Below are 13,336 nucleotides of genomic sequence, written 5' to 3'. Positions count from 1 at the left end.
CATGACTCTTTTACTTTTTAATAGATCATATTACTATCAATTAGCTTTTAATTCTAAGCAGATTTATCATTCACAGTTGTTATGAGAATTATTCTCAGTTGAATCTTTATGTATATATATATATAGTGAACTTGTGATTAATCAAGAAATCTGCTTGAAATTAGATTCATGCACTCCCTTGTTATTCCACTCTAGTGGTCGGAACCAAAAGTAGATTGTTGGTAAATTTTGATGTTGAGTGAGTTTTTGTTTGTAAATGGAAAACCGCTGAGTGAAAAATAGGCAAAAGAAGTGCAAGTTTCAAATCAAAACTTCAACTATAGATTTACTAAGAAAACAATATGGAGAAAAGGATGGCTTTGCCTCTTGGAAGCACTATGAGATAATGAAATGTGAGTAAGATGAATTTTCATTTGTAATGCTAAGGACCACTCACTTTTTGTATGTAAGGAACTAATCTTTTCCGGGTTTGTGGTAGGAATGGTAATGGGACGGGGCGGGGTCGGGTTTGCATATACCCAAACCCGAAATTCAAAACCCGAACCCAAACTCAACGGGATTGAAAATAAAAATACGATCCCGAACCCGAAAAAACCCCGAAACGATAAAGAATTAAGGAAAATATGATATTATTTTCGTGTAATTTTACTCTAACATTTCTATTTTTTCTTGTATTATTTCATTTCTTTTATGTTTGAAGATCCAATAGTATTTAAAGTAACATTAGAAATTAAAAACAATTGGCAAATGATAGAAAATTCAATTTTAAATTGAATTACCTTACTTTGGGGCGGGTTCGGGTTAGAATTTTGCTATACCAAACTCGAACCTAAAATTTAAATCCGGGTAAAACCCGAACCTAATCACATCGGGTTTTCCCTGTTACATTTGGGTTTGGTTCGAGCGGGTACCGACGGGTTCGGTTTTTATTACCACCCCTAGTTTGTAGCTGTCATTCCTAACAAATGTCTTTCTCAGGAATTGAACTCTCGATTCTAGGAATCCAATAAACCTTATACCACTATATCAACGCTTTGTTGGTAAGCGAGATGAATTCGAGAAAGGGGAAGGTGGAACGAAATTGACCTTGTGATGAGATGGTAGTGTTGAGTAGAATGGGTGAGTGGGTTGGGCTTTTTTTCAATTTCAAAAGACATGTATATATATTAAGCATGTATCTATATTTAATATAATAACATACAATGATCCTCTATAAACATGTATATATTAAACATAACATGCAATCATCCTTTGTAAGCAAAATTATAAAAAAAAATACTTACCATTCTTGAGATTTTATTTATAAAAAATTGAATTCATTATTTTTAAATCACGTATCACTTTCCACACACTCTTGCCTTATCCTCAATCCTTTATCAATTTCTTGTTTCATTTATCAACTAATTAAAATGAATACAATTTAGATGCTATTAAAAGGTTATTACAAAATAATGTAAACACTGTAAATCAAAATCCTAAAAATCACCCTTTTTTAACTAAATCAATCAAATAAATTCAACAATGTCAATCATCCTCATTACTTATAGTTATACAAAATACGTGGACTGATCTAATGCAATAAAGTCAAAACCATTCAATTCAATAAAAACCGACCATATTTCAATGCACATTTTTTCATGACTACTACAATATGTTGTCCATAACATTTGAAAAATCTTTCCCTAAAGATATATCAACAAATTTATACTCTACCAACAAGATATTAATTTAGTAGTATAAAACCTAATTAGATCATCAGATATCAAATCAGGTCAAATGTTTTATTCCTGAGTGCGATACTTGTTATGATAAGTAACCACATCACAAACATAATTAGTTCTTTACCCATAAGTTGAGGAAATACTCTTAGTAATAAATTTTTTTTTTTACCCTTTCAATAATGCATAATCAATTGAATGATACAAAGAAAATATAAATGCATATAAACATTTAAATAAAACAATTTGACAAAGTTTCAATATTGCCTAAATTGGAGTATCTTATTAATTTTGAGCATGTGTCTGTGAGTTGAATTTTGGGAGAGAGAAAAATGGAAATAAAAGGCTTGGTAGGCACGAAAAACATCTATGAGATGACTATAAAACCTTCCATTTCTCTTTCATCCCCTCCAAAATTTAACTCGCAAACAAATTTTAAGGGTCTGTTCGTGAATTGATTTTTGGAGGGGAGGAAAAGGGAAGGCTTGAGAGTCACTTTACACGTGTATTTCATGGCTCTGAAGTCTTTTCATTTCTTCTCTTATCCTCCAAAAACCAACTTGTAAACGTACCCTAAAAAACCATATTTGTAAATTATAAGAGTGCATAACCATTTGACCCTCTTAGTTATAATAATGAATGGGAAAAAAGATGAATATTAAGGATAACCTTCATTGATTTATGTAGAGATTGCAATGGAAGAGTGTAAAAGGTAAAGAGAAGGGAGTAACTAGGCTATATAGATCTTTTGTTATTAATATACAATGGAAGTCGTGTTTAGGGTACACGACTTCATTGGAGAGAGAATATGTCAGAAAGTCGTGGATGGGATCCACGACTTCCCCAAAATCGTGGATCCCATCCACGACTTTCCCCCAAAGTCGTGGATACCATCCACGACTTCCCTAAAAATACACTACATCCGTAAATATTTTGAAACATATACCAAATGTGTGATAGTGTAGTCAAACTACACTATCCACGTAAATTTTCAGGGAAAGTGGTGAGGGTAAAGTAGAGGGTGAGACATCTACAATAAATGTGCATGGACACCGATATGCGAAGCAGAGACACATTTATAAGGAAGATATAACATTACTCTTCATTATAACACAAATAAAAATAACCAATCATTTATCTCATTAGATAGAATAAGCTATATACATTAAACAACACCATAATATTCTATCATAACTTGCCTTCGTCAACAAATTAAAGTATTATAATGCAAGCAACATCAATATAAAAAGTCATAATAAACATTTCAGCAGAAAACTTTAAGTCACAATGATCTGAAAATAAAAAATAAAATAAAGCCCTTAAATTACAACCATCCAACAACAAATGTTCCAAAATAGTCCAATCTTTTCCTAGTCTTTTTATTTTGTTTTATTTCACAGTTTTTCTCCTTGACTTCTATAAGCACTGGACATAAATATTGCATATGTGCCGGCACAAAAGAGAAAACTATTTTGGTTAAGCTTTTCAAAGGAGAAAATTGATTCTCAATTTACAAAATATACTCTCTCATATCCCACATTTCTTTCTATTCTAAGAAAATTCAACATAAAAAATAAGTATCCAAAATTACAAATTCAAGGATTGGATTGAGAGATTATAATTGCAATTACAAATTCCACAAAAGTATCCAAAATAATTTTAGTTGACCATTTTCAAAATTAATATAATGTTATGGGTAAATTTTCAAAATTAATATAATGAATAAATATGAAATATGTTATACTTTATTCTCTATTTTTATTATCATGATGTAATTTTAAATTCATTTTTTATTCCCTTTCTTCTTCTTCTTCTTCTTATCCTCTTCATTAGGTAAGCGGTTCCAGTTTAAACCGCGAAATCCATAGAACCGAAACGAACCAAACTGATTAGCTTTTGTTCCTTTGATCGTCATAAACCCCACTATGTTCCTTTGATCGTCGAAAACCAGTGCAGAGTAGCTTTTGTTGTTTCTTCTACTGTGAATCTCTACCTTCATTTCATCTTTCGGTAAGGCTTTTTATTCTCTTCTTCATTAACTTCATCACCTTCGTTTTTTTTTTCTCTTGTTTTTATCGTTTGATATAGAAAATTTTGTTTTATTCTAATCTGAATTTGTTCTCCTTTATGTTTTCAAGCCCCATTAGGCTAAAGTTTGAACTTTGCAAGCTATTTTGTTGAAACCCCAAATTCTCAAAACCCTAATTGTTTGCAAGAGGTGGGAATTTATGGGGTGATTCAAAACCCTAATCTAATTTCTAATGGTTTTCTCTTGTATTAGTGATCAATGGTTTGGTTTGGTTTGATTTTCCTTGTTTGAGATAATGAGACGGTCATGTTTTTTATTTCACATTTTTTTCTAAACCATGGTCAGTACGGGTACATGGTTCACTTGGGTATAGAATTCGTCACTTTTTATATTAATTTTACCAGACCTTTATGACAAACCTGATATGTGTTACTTGGTGTGGTGAATTCGGTATGTGGTATGTCGGGTAAATAGAGAATTATGTAACTATGTTCTAAACACTCTAAAGGGAAGTGTTTTTCTTGTTCATCATTTTTTGTTTTGTTTTGATTTCTCATTGAAATATAAATAGGATCATAAGAAGTCAAATTGGCAGCAAGAATGGAAGTAGATGATGATTACGAGGAGTATGTGCCTGTGGCCAAACGCCGTGCCATGGAAGCTCAGAAGATTCTTCAACGCAAAGGGAAGGTTGCTGCTGTCGCCGATGCTGATTTGGAGAAAGAACAAGTAGTTGAAACTAAACCTACCCTTCTAGAGAAGGCGTCGCAGTTGAAGCGAGAACAACCTGAGATTAGTGTCACGGAGCAGATTGTTCAACAGGAGAAGGAGATGATTGAGAATTTGTCTGATAGGAAAACTCTTATGTCTGTTCGTGAGTTAGCTAAGGGAATCACTTATACTGAACCTTTGCCTACAGGGTGGAAGCCGCCTTTGCAGATTAGAAGGATGTCAAAAAAGGGGTGTGATTTGATTCGAAAGCAGTGGCATATAATAGTTGATGGTGATAACATTCCACCGCCAATTAAGAATTTTAAGGACATGAGGTTTCCGGAGCCGGTTTTGAACAAGTTGAAAGTCAAGGGGATTGTGCAACCAACGCCAATTCAGGTGCAAGGCCTTCCTGTTATCTTATCCGGGCGAGATATGATTGGGATTGCATTTACAGGTTCGGGAAAGACTCTGGTCTTTGTGCTGCCGATGATTATGATGGCAATGCAGGAGGAAATTATGATGCCTATTGTTCCTGGAGAGGGTCCTTTCGGATTGATCATTTGTCCGTCGAGGGAACTAGCTAGGCAGACTTATGAAGTGATTGAAGATTTCTTGACACCTTTGAAGGAAGCTGGATATCCGGAGCTTAGGCCTTTGCTTTGTATCGGTGGAATAGATATGAGATCACAGCTTGAGATTGTGAAGAAGGGTGTTCATATTGTTGTTGCTACTCCTGGGAGATTGAAGGATATGTTGGCCAAGAAGAAAATGAATCTTAACAACTGCAGGTATTTAACGTTAGATGAGGCTGATCGATTGGTAGATTTGGGATTTGAAGACGACATTAGAGAAGTTTTTGATCACTTCAAAGCTCAAAGGCAGACTCTTTTATTTTCTGCCACTATGCCAACCAAGATTCAGAACTTTGCTAGAAGCGCTTTGGTGAAACCGATTATTGTCAATGTGGGACGTGCAGGTGCAGCAAATCTCGATGTCATCCAGGAGGTAGAGTATGTTAAGCAAGAAGCAAAAATTGTTTACCTCCTCGAGTGCTTGCAAAAAACACCGCCGCCAGTTTTAATATTTTGTGAGAATAAGGCTGATGTTGATGACATTCATGAATATCTTCTCTTGAAAGGAGTGGAAGCGGTGGCTATTCACGGAGGGAAGGATCAAGAGGAGAGAGAGTATGCTATTTCCGCTTTTAAGGCTGGAAAGAAAGATGTTTTGGTTGCAACTGATGTTGCATCTAAAGGTTTGGATTTTCCTGATATTCAGCATGTCATTAATTATGACATGCCAGCTGAAATCGAAAATTATGTTCATCGGATTGGACGAACCGGAAGATGCGGCAAGACCGGTATAGCAACAACGTTTATAAACAAGAATCAAAGTGAGACAACATTGCTTGATTTGAAACATCTTTTGCAAGAAGCAAAACAGAGGATTCCCCCAGTTTTAGCTGAGCTGAATGATCCGATGGAAGATAATGAAGCAATCACAGACATAAGTGGGGTCAAAGGATGTGCATTTTGTGGTGGTCTTGGTCATCGAATCCGTGATTGTCCCAAATTAGAACATCAGAAGAGCGTCGTGATTGCAAATAATAGAAAAGATTATTTTGGATCTGGAGGTTATAGAGGGGAAATTTGAAAGGTACAAGTCCTTTATGTATTATATCTGCAACTTTTAAACTTTGTACCATGAAATATAGTGGATTGCAACAGAATTTTGATCCTGTTGATTGTTGTAGTGTTACATTACTACATAGTGTATATGGTTGGGAATGATTACATGGTTTCATTAGTTATTATTAACCCTTATTCTTGATGAATTTGGATTATATTTGTGTTGTTAATTGCAAAAATGGCTCTGCTAGTTATTGATTCCAATGGCATTGCAACAACAAAACAAAAAAAAGCAATACCATCTTGCAGCTGGTGGAGAAAAACTCGTGTGGAGATATATCCAAAACGACATATTTGGAGAAAGGTATATTTATGTTTTTTGGTACTCATTTAAGACTAAATTTTAATTAGAATTAATTTTTTTAATATATTGTCAAGATTTTTATTGGTTTCTCTACGAAGATACATTTCTACACAAGTATTTCTCAAGCATGATGTTCCTAATTCTGACATGCGACTTCCAGATCTATGAATATACCGAGTGTGTTACCCACAAGTTTAAATACTCCCTACAATATTTTATTCCTCACAAAAATGAGTCTTTCACGACTCAAACCCATAACCTTCTAGATAAGTGATTACAACTGAAAATTCACATGCCACTAAATTTACTTTCATACACATGGAAATTCTATATAGTGGTTTTTTTGGTAAAATCACAAAATGTGACTAATGTTCAGTTTTTAAATATTATTCTGAATTATTTATCTCCACCAAAGTAACCTCTTGTAAAACATTCAATAAAACATGAAGAAAATAATAAACTCCATATTAGCATAAATAAAAGTTAGATCTCATTGGAAAGTTGATTACATTAAAATTGTGGCATTTCAATTGGGTGAAAATCTTATTGTGCCTGTTGTTTTCGCAGCTAATTGAAGCATGAATTAAATTAAGAAGATAAAGTTATCTTCAGGAGATATTTTATTAGGATAATATTATATACTCCTATAAATATTCATACCAATAATAAATAATACATGTCCCTTATAACTCAATCATCGGTAAATACTTATCACATTGTGATATATGTTACTTTTACTTATTACCATCCTAAAAAAGAAATAAAAGATGGAGGAGGAAAATGAACTAAGACGGTAAAAGAGAAAATTAAATTCTAAATATAAGATAGAAAGAGAGAGAAAAAATAAAATAAAAAATACAAATTGAGTGTTGCAATGAAAACTACAAATAACATTTTTCATAAAATTTATTGAGAAACAATATCACATAGAATATGTGTTATTGATACTAATTAAAGCAAACCCATTTGACATATATTTTCATAATACAAACCATCTTTCCCATTTCCCTCAATACATTGAATAAATATCAGTAAAAGAACCAAACATCCTTATTCTTCCCATCATATTATCATATTATTCATGCAAGCTCTTAAGACAAAATCCATTTACTCTAAGAATAAATCGAAAAAAGCTACTCAACATCTTAGTAATTTATTTTAGGAAAATCTATTGGTTAAGAACCACTCACTAATTTAAAATATTGGACTTTCCTATAATAAATGATTAAGAAGTGGAGTAGCTACGAGTAAGTGAATCCCCTCTTTTTTTTATTCGATATCTTCTTCACTATTTTGATCCTACGCACCAACAAGATAATCATCTAACATGTTTGGAAGATTTGTTTATGAAATCCAAATAAGCATATGGTGGTTCAACATTCTCATTCACCAACTCATATTGAATAGTGCATTTACAAAGTGCACTACCATTATCTTTTTCATTAACTTCCATGGTGAGTATGAAAACCTTGTATTGTTGACCTAGATCTTCATCAAAGAAGCTCCATGTTAATGTCTTTTTACTTTCATCAATAGCTTCAACTTTCTCCTTATGTTTTACTAGCTTACCATCTATTTCACAAGCAATAATAATTAAGCTCAATAACAAAAGCAAAATTTAAGAGAATTAAAAGATATATGTTTAATGTTATTTTTTGTAGAATAAATAATAGTTGTTGCTGCTTCAAAATGATAATATTCAAAGGCTGAAAGGTGATTGAAAACAACATATATAAATCATATATAGTGGGTTTTGGGTGAATAAATTAAACACTTTTTCTAAAATATAAATGCTGAAAGTCTAAATAAGCATAATTCTACAGTCACAAAAAAAAAATATCCTCATAGCTTTTTTAGGTCAAAATAAACATAGTTTTCTAAAGGTACATTTTTGGGCATTACAATAAATTAAAATATATTTCTCTAACCACTAAAATTATGAAGTATGTTTTATTTAATATATTTTACAAAAATATTTCTAGAAGCTAAAAAATTGGACACATGTCACGATTTTAGTGGTTGTATGAGATAACATATCTCCTAATATACGAGATATTTTTTATATCTCTTTATATCATCTAATAATTTGAACAAATTCACCATAAATTAATAAATATATCCTATGATGTTTACACATCAAAATAATTGTAAAGTTAATTAATTACCTATGATGAAAGTCCAGTTCTTAACTGAACCAATGGTGTGCCAATCACCTTCATGAACATGAGCTTGATGCACTCTTTCACAAATGTTTTGAATTTGGTTCAGATTCTTATGAAATAGATTGAACCATTGTGAATTAGCTGCTTTGATTCCAAATTCAATACTCACTTTACCACTAAGAGCCATTTTCAAATGTAATAAACACAATTTTTTGAGATATGAAGTTGCAAATGTTTAGAGATGGGTCTTACTCTTAAATAATAATAAGAAGCTTACCAACTATTGTAAACTCATTTATTGGATCAACTCCAAATAGTTTGATCCATATATTTGTTTAGGAGGAATAACGTATTAATCGTACGAGACTCTTACTAAGTGGAGTTAAAGAATGATAGATAAATAATATATATTTTTAATGAAGAGTTTGTTTTTAGGACTTGAATCGATGAACTTAAAGTCACAATTCATAATTCATACAATTGCAATGTGATATTTGTAAGTAATATTTACTTTTTTCAGCTATTATGGATTGAATTAAGTGTTATATTCAATATCAAAATTCTTGGAAAATTTAGTTATGTTATTATTATTTTTTGTCATATATTGTAAAGTTATTTTTTATTTAAATTAAAGCATATCAACCTCCCGAAGACACTACACCTAGTTGCTATAACTTTAGATTTTTAAACCAGAGCATTATCGAAAGGAAATTAATTGAAAAAAACTTATCAATACAAAATAAACAAAAATAATAATCTATATAAAACATACACTAGATTTTACCTTTGATTAAAACAAAATTGAGTAACTATATTTTTACCGGTTTTTATAATTTTTTAAGAAGATTGAACTTCTTTTTAATTTTAATTGAGAAATATAATGAATCGATATTATCTCTGATGCTACAAAAACAAAATGGTATTCCTTTTATCATTTGACTTATAATGAAAATCTTACCATTAAATGAAAAAACAAGAACTTTTTCTCCAATACTGTAAAATATTTTTATTCAAGTAGAATATATTTATTTGATTTTCAGTGAAACTAACCAATAAGTGTGACTACTGTTAATTTGTCCCGCACAAACAATATAAAATAAAGAATAATATAATATATTGTTAGTGTAATAAATATATATACGATTGGCATATTATTCATTGACATTAATTTCTATAATATAATGACAATATAAAAAACCATATACTATTAAAAAATATTATATAATGTTGAAGTTAGGTACCAAATATATATGAAGCCTCAAATTCGATATAGGCATCAAACCTAGCAAACATCATTCTTAGATAATCGTAATCTCATCCACACAACTTTAACATCTACTTACATAAATAAGATTAAAAAAATGTGTCTAGTTTTATATATTATCATTTGCTATCATTTATATTTATTTATTATTAATTTTTTAAAAAAGTAGTAATACAAATAAAATGATAGATGATATATTGATTGCATATAATGTTTTATACTACAATAAATAAATATTACACTTTATAAATAAACCACAATGTGCAACATTATGTAATAAATACAATAAATAATGCAACGTTATGCATAAGTGATTCTGCCACATAAAAATGAAACAATATAAATCAAATGGCTCCATCACATATTCACAACCATAATGCATTAACACAATGGATCCTACTTCCTTAAATGCACCAATAGCAAATAGCACCAATGATTAAAATCAAAGTCCCCAAACACTTAGGACATGCATAATTGAGTGCCTTAATGCAACCAAAATACATTGGGATTTTCAAGGATATTGTGTCCACGAAATATATTCCTCTCCAGTATTGTACTCTCCAGTACTGGGAATGTAAGAGAGATTACTTTTTTAAAAATATTTAATTTAGAAAAAAACAAAAATCTGGATCATTGAAACATTATTTCTACCATGTGTTACAATCTCAAATATGCACTGCCCTCGGTGTCCACATGCATGATTCTCAAGCATTTTTTTCATAAAGGAACTTTACAAAATAAACTATTCTAATATTAGTGTATCATGTTAATTATTCCAAATTATTCTCAATCATTGTTTGAGATCTATGACTTTCAACTACACTAAATACAATTGTTATATTAGTATATCATCTTAGCCATTCATAAATTCTGCTAAGGTTTGTTTATGATTTCAGTTTTGGAGGGGAAAGAAAACTTTAAAGTCATCTCACGTATGTATTTTAAGGCTCTGAAACATTTTTTTTCTTTTCTTTTTCTTCCAAAATCTAACTCACAAACAAACACTTAAAGAAAGCGCCATCAGATGTTCAAGAGGCAGTCGCACGATCGGGCATGAGTGTCCGAAAGTTGTCATTGTATACTCCCTCGGGTTGGAAGGTGGCGGGGAAGGAGGAGGACATTGGGCGGGATCTATCAGCAGCGAATTTCCCATACAGATAGAGACGCCTATCAAAAAGATACTCTGAAGGCTTCAGGATCGAGGTATCATTAGCCGAAGAAGACCCTGGCCAATCCACGTGGCCTGCTTGACGAACGTCAGCGACGGAGACATCGTAAATTGGTCTGCGGGCATCGCGATCAGTCCTCTGTCCTGCTACAGGTGCCGCAACAACCTTTACCAAGTCCGAATGATTGTCAAAAGAGATGGACCAGGTGAAACATGTTATAGTTGGAAAATCCGTGATAGTTGTAGTTATGGGTGAGAATGGTGAATGAATAAGATGTTTCACTTATGTTTTGGATATGATGACGTGGGCCAAAGAAAGTCACATGCAACATTTTGCTTATACAATAAGAGTTTTGTCACAATAAATAAATATGTTTTTATTTCCTTTAAGTTGCTTTTGATTTTATTCCATATAAAAGAAAGTTGGTCAAAGTTTTTTTAGATTTGTTCATTTTAATGTTGGTCCTAATCTTTAGTAAGAGTCCGTTACGTGCTTATGTGTAAGGAATCAACCCCAAAAATCTAATATATTTTTGGGACCAAATAAAAAACGTCAACACATTATAAAAGGAGAAAAAAGATAAACCACAAAATATAAATTAATCAGCTAGACTTAAAATAAACAAGTTCAATTTAAACAGGCTTTGATAAAATACCACACGAACCAAAATCAAAGTACCTTATTTTAGAGGGACTAAGTTTCCAAACTTCATGTAAATTCCTCTATTTAAATTTTATTCCCCACCATTAACCAAAGTCTACTGCATACTAACATGACAAAGATCAAATCTAGCACGTCTATACTTTATACATACACTACCAACAAAAATATTCTATAACCAATTAATCACTATTCTTAAAAGATTAATACATGTTAAGTGACAAATTGATCATATAGTATATATTCATTTTTAGGACATTTTAACTACTTCATTAACTCAAATAGATAGAAATATACATGATACAAACTTGTTTAATTGTCCAAATATCATCTATGAAGTGCTTTTCGGGCTTAATCCAGAGAAATAATCGATAAAAGCTAAGTTTTCGGACAAAACTTGTCCAAATTCAACTTAGGATCACTTTGAGTGGACCAGACAACATCTGAGGTCCACGCTCAGTGCCAGAGGCACGCCCAACGGAGGAAGACCCATGCTTAGCACAACTTATGCGTTGAGCGTATGAGCCAAAGAATTAAATCAATTAGCCTATATAACTTTTACAGTTAGCACAACTATTTGCACTTAACGCAAAAGGAGGTGCACTCTGTGTAGAGGTTACGCCCAACGCAGGCTGATGCACTGAAAGATTGTGCATAGATGAAGAGTTGCGATCAACGCACAAGCGGTGCACTGAGTACAGAAGCCAACAAGCAAACAATATTTAAAGACTTCAAACTCGAACCATTAGAGATTCACATGGTATATTCGAATTGTAATACATATTTCCTAAGTTCTTAGAGAATTTAGCTCACTCAGATCATAGAAATTAAGTATAAGGCTATAAGCACTATAAAAGTTAATTTATACTCATTTGTGAGTGGTTCTACCACCCTATGATTTATGTATTATCCTTATCTTACCTGCATTGTGTGGATACGAGTAGCTAAATACTCCCTTATTCAGTTTGAATGTAACATAAGCTTTATGTATACTCCCTTATTCGGTTTGAATGTAACATAAGCTTTATGTAACACAAGTTTTAATTATATTTGAGTTTTTGCATGTGTCTAATGCATGTTTTAAGTCTGATCATATTATTGCATGATTATTAAATAAAATGTTTAGTCTCTTACTTGAATAATTTTGAACTTGCATAACTCAACAATTGATACATTTTCTAAACATAAACTTGTATTACTTGTCATCTCATGCATATTACTTTATTGGCTAGACAAAACTAATCTTATAATTTTATAACTCTTAACTTATTGGCATAGACTATTAGATATAAAAGGCATGCTTAATAGTTCATATAACTAAATATTGTTAATTTAGACTACTAGAAATATAGGTATATTGAAAAGATATTAGTGTATATCAAGACATTGATGACAAATACAATTGAGGTATTTTATCAAAGACATTGATGCCCATTCATGTCCCATTTTGTGTATCAAGCCAATGAGAAAGTTTCATTCATTTAAAAAGAAAAATTATAAAAACAAAAATTAAAAAATTAATATTATTTCGTGAAGTTTGATTGATCCGAGACAGTGAGACAGGAAAATTATGAGACAAATGATGCTTGTCCAACTTTGAATGCATGAACTACTAAACATAGATGCAT

The 13,336-nt window shown here is 31.6% G+C and overlaps 2 protein-coding genes across 2 annotated transcripts; one reads left to right on the top strand and one right to left on the bottom strand.

Annotated features, from left to right (window-relative positions):
* LOC109330384 (DEAD-box ATP-dependent RNA helicase 35) lies at positions 3,580-6,218 on the top strand. The gene is made up of 2 exons (XM_019564568.1): positions 3,580-3,728; positions 4,319-6,218. The coding sequence occupies exon 2, from the start codon at positions 4,348-4,350 to the stop codon at positions 6,112-6,114; it is 1,767 nt and encodes a 588-aa protein (XP_019420113.1). The 5' UTR covers positions 3,580-3,728; positions 4,319-4,347; the 3' UTR covers positions 6,115-6,218.
* On the bottom strand, positions 7,484-8,817 carry LOC109329684 (MLP-like protein 43). Its single transcript, XM_019563426.1, has 2 exons — positions 8,619-8,817; positions 7,484-8,025 (listed from the first exon to the last, which is right to left on the bottom strand). Exons 1-2 carry the CDS (start codon positions 8,800-8,802, stop codon positions 7,772-7,774), a joined length of 438 nt encoding a protein of 145 aa, XP_019418971.1. The 5' UTR covers positions 8,803-8,817; the 3' UTR covers positions 7,484-7,771.

This window comes from Lupinus angustifolius, chromosome LG16, assembly GCF_001865875.1.
Source record: "Lupinus angustifolius cultivar Tanjil chromosome LG16, LupAngTanjil_v1.0, whole genome shotgun sequence".
NCBI classification, from domain to species: Eukaryota; Viridiplantae; Streptophyta; class Magnoliopsida; order Fabales; family Fabaceae; genus Lupinus; species Lupinus angustifolius.
This window is presented reverse-complemented; position numbering and strand designations above follow the sequence as displayed.